General features: G+C 39.6%; 1 protein-coding gene across 1 annotated transcript in view; it reads right to left on the minus strand.

Annotated features, from left to right (window-relative positions):
• Positions 1-14,641, minus strand: part of LOC104941081 (protein NDRG2-like) — a 22,207-nt gene that overhangs the window by 6,019 nt on the left and 1,547 nt on the right. The window contains exons 2-4 of the mRNA XM_010766123.1: positions 2,907-2,989; positions 504-545; positions 9-125 (exon numbers count right to left, since the gene is read on the minus strand). Of these exons, the coding sequence (XP_010764425.1) occupies positions 9-125; positions 504-545; positions 2,907-2,978 (231 nt within the window). The 5' untranslated portion in view covers positions 2,979-2,989. The remainder of the gene's footprint in view (positions 1-8; positions 126-503; positions 546-2,906; positions 2,990-14,641) is intronic.

Consider the following 14,641-nt stretch of genomic DNA (forward strand, 5'->3'; position numbering starts at 1 on the left):
GAGAGAGAGAGAGACTTACTGTCCAGACCCGCGTCATGGAAGGTGAGGATGGCGGGCCTACGGGTGGTCCGTGTGCCGTGGAGGGTCACGTGCAGAAGACCGTGCGGGGTCTCGATGCTGTGCTCCTGCAGAGAGCAAGAGAAAAGAAATAACAAATATGAAGTGTTATATTATTGACATTGCTGGAGTGAGCTAACAGCTATGTTCTAGTAGTTCATCAAATATACAGTATCTCCCCCAAGGTTTTTATTCCGTGTTCCTAAAAGAGACTTATATTGACCATGAAAAAGGGTAGAACAACCACAAACATACAAATAATGACTACCATGAAACGGAAAATCAATTACAACAATTACAAAAGGAACCTAGGCAACTACAATAAGATTAAAACTACTAAGGAGACTCATAAATGCAACAAATGATCTGAAATAACTAAAAAGAGACTTTGATGATTTTACTTTATCTTTTGTTGATATTTCCTACGATAAAGAAAACAGTCTTACCTGTCCTTGGTCCAGGAGTATCCGAGCAGCCAGTTCAACATCCTGTGAGAAATACAGAAATGAAGTCTTGTTAGAACAAGGTGTGAAATCTGACTTTTAGATGTCACTTCACTTTTGTCTTGTTTGTGTAGCACAGGAAAAATAAACCGATACCATCTAGGTTCTTCAACAATGAATAAATCTTTGATAATCAAACAACAATTGAGTCGAAATAAATGTCATATATTGTCTTTTTGTATCCGACCAACAAGCCAAATAAAATCAGTTTATTTCCATAGAAGAGAACGAAAAGTAGCAACTCCTTACATTGATGAACCAAAAAACATCAGATGGTGTTTTTACTTTAAAAAAAACTTCTTAAAAGGACTCAATTTAACAACTTTGTTAATTTCATTCATAAAAGTCTTGATAAATTGTAGTAATTGTAATCAGAAGAACTTCACGTCAGAATCTGATGAGCATAACAACGGATTTGTCTTTCTTCTTCTTTCTTTGTCTTTTTACTGCGTATAAATAGAAGCCAAAAGCATATTTGAGAGAAAATTCCAACGTATTGTTCTTTCAAAGTCCTTTTATGTTAAAAGGCGCCGTGCTCGCTCAGTAATTAACACCCACACAGACAAAAGGGCGGTGTTAGACTCCGGAAAAAGCAGCAGAGGAACTCTCAGGAGGAGCAGGTGGTTGTGGGATACCGAGGATTGTTAGCAGGACGTCTGTCAGTGGGAGGCTTCACGTTCATTTGCAAGCTTGGATCCATTTACCCAGCTATTAGATTACAAGCATCCCAAGATCCTCTGAAATGAGCAGTCTGGAGAGTTGAAGTAGAGGTGGGCGTTTGCATACAGTATGGCTGCATTATAAAAGGTCGTTAGTTTAATCAATATGAAGCGTGTTCGCGATCATAGGTGTGGCAGAGGCGGGATGTCACTGAGACCGATGGAGGGTCGGATAATCACCCGTCACATCCCCATGGGTCCTATCATAGTCGATGATGCAGGAAAGAGAGATGAGTCCATAACTTATATCTGTTCTTTTCTATTATTTATATATGTACATTCTCACAAATTGTAATCTATAAGGGAATAGGTTACCATTTTTAACTAATAGATATCAACGTGAAATGTCCCAAGTTGTTTACTTACATTAAGACAACAAATGTTTGTATTATGAGTTTTCTGAAATTGTACTTTTAAATGTGACAATGAGGAATTATCTCATTGAAATTTAGCTCATTTGTCCACATTTCCATCAAGACAAATATTTACTTTTATGGTAAGATTTGTGAAAGTCTATGTCAAATATGCCAAAGACGCAATATCTAACTCTAACTTTTGGAGAAAATAGATGAAAAAAAGTCCTCAAGGAATTCTCTCAATTCTTACTGTTGGCTTAAAACTAAAGTGCCCTGCTCTCTAAGGAAAATACTGAACTTTTAAACGGTTTTAAATATTGACTCAGGATCCAAACGTAGATAAATTGTATATTATTACATTACATTTCAGTCAGCTGACATTTCCAAATGAAACCATTAAAAAAATAACTTGAAACAGCAACAATCTCATTAGCCACGTTAGCTTTCCATTAGCTTAACCATTATAAGTGCTACTTTGTTTTATTGAGATGCCAAGAAATGATGTATTGCTTTTCATGGGATTGTAGACAATAAGAAAATTATAGTTATTTAGTATTGTTATAATAGTGACAGAAGTCTCTAACTTCCTGACATTACTTGTTACTAATATCACTAAACCTCTACCTGCTCACTCCCTGGATTCAAATTGAGATTATTTGTCCCTTTGAGTGTTGTTTTTGTTTTAGTGCTGTATTTCCCTGTTCTTCCCAGCAGGAGTCAGCAGTGAGAGCCCTCTGCTCTCTCGTTCTCGAAAAACATCAGCAAAGGAGCTGCTCTCTCCCCTTCTGGGGCTTTGACCTCCTCTGAGCGAGCCCTGCAGCTGTGCACAACACACACACACACTCGGTCAGGGTATTTCCACCACATTGTGTCACAAGTACGCTTTGCTCATACTCCAAAACGCACAGGCGGACAGCAAAGAAACAAAATGCTCACACACAATCCAAGCCTTGTTTTTCTGAGTCCTGACACACACACACACACACACACACACACACACACACACACACACACACACACACACACACACACACACACACACACACACACACACACACACACACACACACACACACTCTTCCAGCTTGTATAACATGTTTTTGCATCCTTTGTGTGCAACATGTGTTTTTCTCCAGTGATCGTGGTGTTAAATGTCTGTTTTCCTTGTATTGTGTCTTAACATTGCGACACAAGTAAAATGTTAGACTTGATCCAACAACGAATCATCATTATCGTACATATTTGTGTGTTTGTGTGGCATCTCCTCTGACCTTGGATTCAGCCTGACCCGTCAGTAATGGCTTCTCCTCCGTGATGGCGATGTCCTGCATTTCTGTGGTCATGGCGTCAGCTCCTGTATACAGGTAGAAGAGGCGTGAAAATCACTTCTCTGCACCGTGATAATGAATACATCTCCTTCTTCCTGCCATCCTTAACACAGACACTTCACACAGGAACACACACACACACACACACACACACACACACACACACACACACACACACACACACACACAGGCAGCATGTAAACACACACACAAAGTGATTAAATACAGCGTGCAGCAGGTTTCTTCCGGGACTGTGTTTCACCTGTGGGACTCTATGGAAGTTAATTAGTTATAACTTAATAGTGCTGGCAGAGATGAGTAGAAAGGGATTGTGGGGCAGGAAAAGAAATAGCTGGAAATGTGTTTAGAACAGACGTGAGGACAACACTAAAAGGAAAGGGCAGTGAACAAAGGAAAGAGAACACGAGAAGCACCTGAAGGGAGGAAGGACATGAAAACAAGTGGCTGATAGGAAAAAAACACTTTGTATTGAATTACTGTTATCTGAGAAAGTTACTGAAGCCTGCTGCTTATTTACATCCACAGTGTGTGTTTGTGTGTGTGCATTGGAACAGCCAGGAATTAAATGGTGCGCCCGAGGGGAAAACACAACCAGAGGTAAAGGTTAGTTCATTTCATTGACGTCGCCACATTGATCTCTCCGCAGGTCTCACAATTCAAAATGAAGCCTTAACAATACGATCTTTACATTTTAAAGTTCATCTTCTGCTGCTGTATTAGTGATTTTTACTCCAGTGGCCAAATAATAATTGTATATTAACACTGACTGTTTTATTTATTCGTCATCGCTAGCACTCTACTTTCAGAATGACATCATTCTGTCAATATTTAAATTATATTGGACAAATTATCGGCATTAATGTGAGGTCAAACTAACATGATTGTTTTGCGGTGAAATTGTATTAAAGGACTTAACCAAAAAAAGAGAAAGGAATATAACTTAGCCAAATCTTTGTTGTTGCTCTGTTTACACTATTGATGTCAGTTAGATTAAATATTATTATATATTAGATTAACTATTAAATATTAACCTACGCTTCCTAACCCTCAGGTGTGCAAAAAATACAGGTTATGAACTTGCTATTAAACATTTAAAAAATATTAAAAGTATTGGTTATCTTATAGGTATTGGCCATGGGAAGCAGGTAAATATCTGTAGCGGCTAAACAATATAATACACATTGTACATCCTTGGTCGTAGCAGTATTTTTAGTTTTCCATAGCAGTCTTAGACATGTATTAGTACTTCACATATTCTTGATACACTAAACACAAATGGATGGATTCAAAAGTTAAGTAAAAGCTTAGCTTATTGTGTAAGTAGATGAGCACAGGTTGTCGTTGGGCCTGTTTGACGACTTCATGACCAATCTGATATTTAAAGCTGAAATGTGTAGGCCCTCCTGACATCACTCGTTGTGTGAGTTCAATCCATGCTACTCATAAACCGATGACTGTATACCATCTGCAGATTTGTCACCGTACGACCGGCGCGTTGGTGTGTGTTTACGTGCGTGTGTGCACTCATTCGAAAATGCACTGCTTCCCCGGGGTGGCCTGTGTCTCTCGGGCTCTCGGAGGGAAATGACGAGTCAACAATGCAACCCCAAACAAAGACAAATATCTGTCAGTGTCTTTATAGCGATATTTCGAAAGCGGCTGTCATTACTGTAGAGAAATTAGGACTTTTACAAGTTGTTGTTGGTTTCTGGATGAGGGATTAATGAAAAAGAACATCTGCATTCTCTAATCTTTGCAAATAAGCTTTTCAAATAAGCAAGCTTTTAGATTAGTCAAATTGACTTTTCAGCCAAACTAAGAGTAATAGTTTAAGCTTAAAACTAAAATGGACACAAAAGTAATGGTTTGACGGCAGACAAATTACACCAGAACATATATTTAGGCCAACATCGACCAAATATCATCAAAGTGTTGAAGCTAGGTTAACCCTAACCCTAACCCTAACCCTAAATTCAATTCTCACAAAACACAACATCCCCTTCCATTGTTATGCCGACGATGTACAGATCTATCTGCCTCTCAATTCAAATGTCAACTCACTACAACAGTTGATGGACTGCTTAAAACTAAAATGGACACAAAAGTAATGGTTTGACGGCAGACAAATTACACCAGAACGTATATTTAGGCCAACATCGACTAAATATCATCAAAGTGTTGAAGCTAGTTATTATAAATTAAGCAATTAATCCATTGAAAGGAGCCTGGATAAAGCTCAAAGTGTACAAAAGTCATTACTTGATCATATATTCTATATACTGCCTATATTTTTACAGTATATCCACTTCTCGGGGGTTCATATAAACATGTAGTGGCCAATCTGCCATCTCACTGTACCACCATGGCCTGCTTTCAGTATTTTATCTCCCGCCACCTGCCCATTTCACCCCCTCGGCATTGAGCTGTCCGTGATTGGTTCTTTAAATATCACACGTTCATATTTATCAGATGAATGTTAAGTGTGCCTCAGGGGAAGTCTGTGTCCAGCTTTGCTTGCTTGTTATGAACTCTTGAAGCTGATTCGAAGATTCAACAAGTGATTGCCTAAAATATCATAAAAATCCCACCACATGCCAAGATGGTGTTACTTGCTTTGATTGAGAGGGTTTGTAGGTGACGTGTGAAAAAGCCAAAAGCAATCTATATTCAAATAGCTGAAGCTGAAATATGTTCTCCTCTAATTGGCTCTGTAATTGGTCGCCAGAGGAAGCATATCAAATGGATATTCAGTGTCTCTCTGTTTCACAGACCATCCCCACTATTTTGTATAGTTCTGGCATGTCCTGAAATGACTGCAGAGTTTATTTGTTTATATGCTCCTCTGTGTATATTAATAGGTCTCTGGTGTGGCACTGTTTGAATGTTTGGGAAGGGAAAGGTATGCTGCAACAGGATCTCTGCATCGTTTATATCAACAGGATGACATTATTTTACGATGGACCCTCCGCTCTAAAGGGGAAATAAACAATGTCCAAAGACAGTTAACAAATGCATTTTGTAGTTTAAATCATGGCAAAAACAATCATAGTGTCAGTCTCAACTTCCCAGATTTAAACAGATGGGTCCAAAACACAAAGACATTCAACTTGTTCTTGTTCATACGTGGAACCAGTGTATACTCAGCGATTTTGTTGAATAAATGTTATGTTTTTATAATAGAAATGTGTAAGGAAAAAAGTTGACATTCATTTGGCATCTTGTGTCTAATCACTTGACGAATAGAAGTCCAATTATTGCTCTTTTAGCTCTGTTTTTGGTCTCCACCATCAAAAGGTTAATGTATGATTATTCACTTCCCTTTTCTTATGTTTCTTATCCAACTATTAAACTGCTGCTAGCTTGTCGCAAACCTTGTCCGTCTACTATTTAGCTTTAGGTCAGTAACATACCATTTATTAAAGCCTTTTTTTAAGCCGTTTGCATAAATAAGGTAAATAAAACATTTAGCGCAAGCTCTTATTGAGTGAAATCAACTCTATGGTCTTTACCAAAGCATTGTGGGAACAGTTTACGATCATTTATTTAGTTCTTTGGACATAAAGACCACTAATTATTTGTTAAGTGCAACTGATATGAGCTGCTATATTATCTACAGACAGACAATGCTGTAAAAAGGCCGACACATGACAAAGACCGCACATTCAGCATAAAAAGAGGTGTCACGCAACACACCCATTATCCTTAATCTACTTTCTCTACCCTCCACTTACTGTTTCGTCCATCATCACCCATCTTTCTTTATCTCTGCCTCCGCCTCTCTGTGAGTCAGAGTGTCTTAGAGCGTGTAATAACTGCTAAACTGAACAGGAGGCACCGTCTGTCGCCTGGGAAAGACAGACAGAGATGGAGAGAATAAGGCAGATTTATATGGAGAGCGAGAAGAGATGAAGACGAAAAAAAAAAGGCCAAAGAATGTGTTGCTGGCTGAGAACGGAAAAACTGACTTATATGCGTCTACTTCCACATATCAGCTGTCAAAGAACAGTTGTCGTACTCATCGGTTTGCACAGAACAGGTTCCACGTGTCGGATATCGGGCTGTGTCGGATAATTGCTCCAGCTAAATGAATCAAAGCTTATTTTTATGCGCATTCACTATCACGCAGAGAAAAGGCATTTCGCTCGCTGTTCGCAGGCGGTGTCATTCCAACATGTCACATCTGTTTTCGTCAAATCCTTCCTGTCATTCCTCCACCCTAACCCCCCTTTATCCCCATCCTCCCCCCAATTTTCTGTCACGTTGACTACATCACTTTGTCCTTTGACTCGAGCAGATGTTTTGGTACACAAAGAATATTTAGGTTGTTTCTATGTGTTTAAGGTCATTTCTTTCCCTGTACCCTACACCGGGAGTTTATAAACTGATGCTTATGGCATTGTGATGGTTAATAAAACATGTATTTATGCTTAATAGATCAGTTACAGACTGCTAATGAGGACAACTTCTAGTAAAACCTGTAAGCTATGCATGATCGCATGTAACAAAGCAACCATGTTTCCTACAAAATGTGTTTCCCATTCGATTGGTCAATAACATTTCAGACGAAACACATTTGTCGTGACTTAGAAGTGGTTAACATTATAAATGGGAAGAAAACAAAGCAAAAAACAGCTGTTATATTTACGAAACCAACACTTTGTGGCCAGATCATTTGGCTTTAAATTAAGTTAGTTAAAAGAGTAATGAGTTTTGGTTTTGCAAGGCACACAAACCGCTTACTATTGGGTGAAAGTCCAATGTTGCACCCAGCAAAAAGAGACAAGTTTAGTGGATTTGCACTAGTGCCTTCCAGGAAATATCCACAGCCTCCTTCTCTGAGTCCAACCCCGACCAAAGCTTTTCTTTTGTCCTCCTGTAAATTCTCCTAAACCAACCTTATTTGGATACTTTCAAACGTTTAGCTTCCTCACAGCATTGTAGGGGGTGACTAATACATGTTGTTGGTTTTTCCCAGGTCTTACCGTAGCCGTGCACTGCTACAGAGATCCTTCTGTACTCCAGACCTGTGTGCGCAAGTCAGGTGATACGAGATACAACCTCCAGTTCATACTATAGCTGCAGTCGACGCCCTCGCGTAAATGCCAAATGCAACCCAGAACAGCTCCATGTCTTGCTAAAAGAAACTCCAGAAGGCCAAACTCCTCAAAGCTGATATGGTTATCATCATAAATGTGTTTCTTTACGTGAAACGGTACTACACTCTAAGAGTAACAAGCATCTTCAATATGTGCCAGCGGATGTCAGAGCTTTGGATTGGAACATTTCACGAAAAGTTGTGCATGTATTTCTTTCTATAATCAACTCGCTTGTACATAGAGTTGATATAAGAAGCTTGAAGACTTTAATTCTCTCAGTCTCCAACTATTCCTCTTTATTTAAATCTGTTTCTCACAGCTCTGCACTCATCCCCGTCTCCGTCCATCCGTCATTTGTCACGCCGCCGACTTTTCATTCCCTTTCTCCATTTCTGCCAGTCATTCTCTGTCTCACTGCTGGTCTTTGTCCCATTCCTAGCCATCCTCTTTCTGTCCCTTCCACTTTCTTTTTGTCTCGGCCCAACAGCGAGTGAAAAGGGAAAAAGGGGCAGAACAGTACTCTTTTATTTTCTCTCTGGTGCCACCAGTGTGTGAAGCCCCCGACACCGAGAGACACAACCAGACACATCAACAAGCGAGCTAAAGTAGGGCACTGAGCAATAAGGTCACCTACATTCAGAGTGCAGGCTGAAAGGTTAAAGCCATGGCATTCGTATGTCACATGTATGTACGGTACGTGCTTCAGTGTGTGGTGTCGAGAAGCAAACCATGACAGGGTGGTGGCCCTGACATCATTTATTTCAGAAGTTATTTAGGGTTCAGCGGGCTACAGTGTAGATGTCCTCTCCTGGGTTTACTATCTGACCCAGGATGGTGATAATATCTTTCATCAGCTCTCAGGAGTGTTGTTTTGATGACATGCAGGGTCATATAGTGTTTTTGTTTTGGCGAAATCATTCTGTCTAATGTATCCCACCAAATCTCCCTTATATGATTGATAGAGTGGTTCAGGAATGAGTCCTTAAACCTGGATGATTTAGCACTTTTAGTTCTCTTTGGTCCCAAAGTCAGAGGTTATTTGAATGTGTTTGTTGCCTGAAATAAGGTCAGAGGTTAACACACAAAATAAGTGACTTTCGCATTTTGTTCTGCGTCATACAAATACATCAGCAAACACCCCACTTGTGAATGTCCTAAGCTTCTATGTGTCATAAAAACAAGAATACATTTCATCACACCAAACATTAGCCGCCTTTAGCTTGGCGGTGACGTGTAGTTATGTGTCCGTCATGTAGCTTGTTTATAGCCAAACATTCGCTGTTTACTTCTGGAGATTACTTTACGCTTCGAAACTCATAAAGTGGTGTTATTATGTTGAGATTATCAAACCAAACGTGTGAGTGTCCGAAAACATGTGTTTGCCAGAGAGCTTATTTTCTGCAATATTCTGAAATCCAATTTAAAATTGAATTGCTCTTAGTCAAGAAAGCCGTTACAATGCTAACTTACAAAACCATATCATCAGTGTCATCATACTCTGAAATGTTTAATAAAGTTTAAAAAAAAAAAGTAAAGAATCTTGAGTAAAAAACACAATAAGGTTTGATCCAGACGAAAGTCACTGGAGATGTAATGGTTCACTAGAGTGTAGTGATACACGCAAGCATGCAATTGTAAATGTAACACCCTGTCAACACACACACACACACACACACACACACACACACACACACACACACACACACACACACACACACACACACACACACACACACACACACACACACACACACTGTGAATCGTCGCCTCTGACAGACTGCATGCACATTTCGACGCATTTCTTTCATTTAAAGTCACACTTACAGAGTGTTAAATTCGCACAACGCGGTTCAGTTTTAGTTGAAAAAAAATAGCTATCTCCACACATCCAACCTGAGAATATGAATGGAGTTCGGGCCGAGCGTTTGTCTATAAATAGGGTGTTGTGAAGGCCTGTTTGGACTCTTGGGAACAGACAGGGCATTGTGGTGCCTGGCTGGCCTATCTGTATCTGGCCTCTAGCCATTGGGCAAAAAGACTGAGCAGCAAACACTAAAACACACACTTCCACACACTCCCCCAGTTACTATAGCGTAAGAAGACTGCTGTTATCTCATACACCTACACAGTATCAAATCCATACGCTGTGACCCAGATGCTACACCTACACAGAATATAAACAATTGTTTTTTGTTTTTTTATGTATAAACACCCAGACTAATTTGCACCCCACACTACAACTGGCCGAGACTTTGATGCGAAGACTTCAGATGAGAAGACACACTCGCTTGGTGAGGATTTATTCAGACTAGACTGATCTCAGACACCTACGCAGTGAGCAGTGCTGGTACACACTGCCTCAGTCATCAGATAATGTACTCCTCTTCCCTGTACAGAAAATACATCTGACGCTACGATACAGGTACTAGGGTTCACCGCTGCCAAACGGATATCAAAATAACTGCTCTCGCTTCAGTTACAAGGTTTTAAAAAAGCATTAATATCACAGGTTTCAATATGGAAAATGACCATTTCTTGAAAGCAGTTTGATTGAGAGGATTTCTAGACTGTAATAACCAAATTAATGAGCCATACACAACAAAACACAATTAAAAAAACGCTTTCTTTATGGTGTTTAGGTTGTCCACAATGCTATATCATATGGTCGTGGGCATTTGAATGACCCTGCACCAGATTCCACTTGTTTTTCTTTCCAATAGGCTACAAAAAGCAGGTGTTGTTGGGAAATGTTTCAGCTGTTCTTCTCTGTGTGCTTTGGTTTTCCATCCAAATGAATAATTTTTCAGTTGCCCGTGAGCACAAATTTCAATGTTTGTTTAGCGTATCGGTTGGTCTCCTGTGTCACGTTGGCCGGGGTTTTCACACACTGAGATGAATGTACTATCAACAGAGAAGAATCAATGTTTCTGTTAGTGCCAACAGGGGGAAGTGAGACATTAGACGATGTTAGTTACTGTAGCTGCACTCTGATGGGCCACAAGGGATAAAAGAGCGTGTAAATACAGTAAGAGAGGGGTTTTCCTTCATAAATACAACTCATCAATGCATGTTAACAAAATGATTTGGCTTTCTATTACAGATGTCAAGTTATATGGAATTTCGGTTTAAATCTCCCAGTTATTTCTATTAATAATTTTTTTATATAATATGGCAATCACAGTTTCTCTGCAACCACAATAACACCTTTAAGTCTGTTGTTTTGTTAAACCAAATGTCCAAAAAGTTAAGATATTTTGTCTACTAACATATAACAGCAACGAGAAAACCGCTATGTGAACAGCGAATATTTTTCAAAAGTATTTAAAACTAATAATTGGCTGACTTCCTGTAATGTCATGCTTATTTCCATCTCACAAGTTTATAACTCGGAAAATGTTTTTCAGGAACAACAAGATGTTTAAGTATACATAGAGTTATAAAGCAATGAATAACATAATAATCTGGTGTCACTAAAATAAGATAATAATGTTTAATGTTCTAGAAAATAGTAACACAAATTTAGAGGCCAAGTTTTTGGTCAATTAATTTAAATAAGTCCGATAATCAACATCCTTTTAGCTTTGTTTTGGTCTCAACCAACACCTGAGAATAATATCTTTGTATCTAACGCTGTTTGATGCTGGACAGGGAACATACAGTGGGTTTATCTGAGACTCTTTTTACTGAAGTCAACTGCCTGGATACAATATGGAAGAGAGCACATCCCTATAGGCGCCTAATTAAGCCAAGGGTAATTACAGAGATTGCTTATAAGTGTGGTTTTGCAAACACCTTTTCCAATAAACATGGTCACTTGATCCATCTAAAAATATATAGTATCACAGCTTTAAAGGAGTACTACCCTCTCATTTGTTTTTAAATAATCAATGTTCAAACTTGTTTCAATGGCAAACTAATTAAAAACAGCCATCAGCTTGTATCTGGTGTAAATGAACAGCGAAACTGAGCAGTAAACAAAACTCTTACTCTGAAGAGGCAATTACACCCACAGACTTGAACATCAGCTCCGCAGCACAATCAGTAAAACACCATTAAATAACCTAACAGAGTCCACTTACTAAAACAATACTTCACATCTAATCAGTGGCTTGGCGCCGCATATCCTAACAATGACAGATCTGTAAGAATCTAACAGCTGGCGGGCAATTAGAGGAGTTCATTTCAGAGTCAACACCTCAACATAAGGACAAAGACTATTTCTGAGCAGTTGGGATGACAACCACATTTGATTCCCTGATATTCTGGGACCTGAATCAACCTCCAAATATAGCTCTGGCCGAGTCTGCTGCACATACACACATTTATCTACCTTTCAAAAGTGTTATTGGCGTATTCTCATAGCAACTATCAGACCTTAGATCCACGCAATCTAAGTAGAACAATTGGGAGGGATTAAACCCTCTTTAATGGTCACACATGCAGAGCACACAGTGAAATGTGTTCTCTGCATTTAACCCATCCTAGTACCAGGAGTAGTGGGCAGCTATTGTGCCGCGCCCGGGGAGCAATGGGAGTGAGAGGGGGAAGGGGGATGTCCGGTGCGTTGCTCAAGGGCACCACGGCAGGGCAGGAGGTGAACTGGGACCTCTCCAAGTAGCAGTCCACACTCCATATTTAGCTCTGGTCGGGGACTTGAACCGGCGACCCTACGGTTCACCGTCCAAGCCCCTACTGACTGAGCCACTGCCGCTCATCGCTACAACAAGGAGAAAATTGGTAAATGTATCAGTGTAGCTAATTTCAAAGCCAGGAAATGACCTCCATTTGTCAATATGTTCATATAATAAACAGTTGTATTGCCAACACCTGAATGGTTTTATGAGTATTGACTCGTAATATGTTTTTGTTTTATGTGAATCTTTAAGTAAGTATAAGATACACCTTCTCCAACATTGAACGTCAGAAATAAACTATGATTTGAACTGTAAAAGCACAACAACTTGACCGACCTACAGCAGGTCAAGCATATAGTTTTCCCCTGCAGTCAACACTGATGGATAGGCAAACACCACGGGAGTAAATGTTAATATTAGTAGAGTAAACAGGCAAGGTGACAGTCTCAATACGCTCAAGCAAGTTCCCCCCCTACACCAACATGGGAGGAAGTCAATTTGTGCATTGGAAGATGAAGCAAACATGCAATAGAAATGTTTCATATTTACAGCAGTTCTGGTATATGTCTTCCTATATTTACTCTTTTACGGTTGCCAGTTCTTCCACTCGAAGGGACCCCGGTTTACCTTTAAGTCAACTCTGCTTAGAGTGCCAAAGGTCAAACATTTACTGACAATCCCAATGCACAGAGTGGATGTCGAATGACGCTACAATAGTCGGTAATGGGTTTTGGTTGGTCGATAGCCACCAAAGCAACACGTTCAGTGGTGCAGAGACAATTGAGTAAACAAACAAACAAGGTCATCACTATCTATGGCTTTTACAATGACAAGCCTGCTTTTGTGAAATGTACTTTACAAATACTTCCTGTGTTTATCAGTGTGTTCAGAAATGCCTGAAAACTCCCTTCGAAGAGACCAAAACTACCACAGTTTAATGATGTCAACAAGTTGATCTTGGCCAGAACACAAACATTCGGGGATGTAGCGTAGGGCTACTTAGCTACTAGCTGAGTTTACTTTTGATCTTAACAGAAGCATATGACTCGACTCCTGAAAGATTCCACGAACCCACACTGTGACAATTTAACATCCAGACTCAAAAGTAACAGTGTCCTCTCTGCAAGCATTTTTTTCTTCATCTATTTGACTATTAATGGGATTATAATTTACAAATTAACAGAAAACTGTATTGATGATTTGAAACTATCATTTACAGTAAGACTATGAATTCATGTTTACAATGTGTACTGAGCTAATAAATCGAGTGAGAAGAAGGGACATTTTTTCATAGGCTTCTATAAAATCAAGACTTATTTTTGCATCCAGTCATGTCGCCCATTTAGCCATACAAAGGCACTTTACAGATTACAAAGACGATGAGAAATGGGCGTAACCTGACTCTAAAAAGCGACCATATTTATGAATTGCGGAAAAAAACAGACAAAAAAAGTATAGACACAAGGCCACTGGTAGCACCACACCCACAAGCATTTGTAACAAAGAAAAACAAATAGTACACCGTGTGTGTGTGTGTGTGTGTGTGTGTGTGTGTGTGTGTGTGTGTGTGTATGTGTCTGCATTTCTACATCAACAAAGCCTTTGATTTCTGAGCAAGCTTGCAGAGAGCCTGTGCGCGCATTTTAAATGAACAATGTGTACTTCAGAAGAGACATTCTGTACACGTCTGTGTGTGTTTTTTGTGTGTTTCTGTACGTGTGTGTGTGTGTGTGTGTGTGTGTGTGTGTGTGTGTGTGTGTGTGTGTGTGTGTGTGTGTGTGTGTGTGTTGTCAGCAATGTGTAATTCCGAAGAGCCTTTCTGCACAAGTGTTCGTGTTCGTTCGTGTGTGTTTGTGTTATCAGCAGGGGCTCCACTTCAGGCTGCAAATCTCAAAATGCGGTATGACTCACACAATCTGCGCGTGAG

The sequence above is a fragment of the Notothenia coriiceps genome, unplaced genomic scaffold (assembly GCF_000735185.1).
Source record: "Notothenia coriiceps isolate Sejong01 unplaced genomic scaffold, NC01 NC01_scaffold00003102, whole genome shotgun sequence".
Taxonomy (NCBI): Eukaryota; Metazoa; Chordata; class Actinopteri; order Perciformes; family Nototheniidae; genus Notothenia; species Notothenia coriiceps.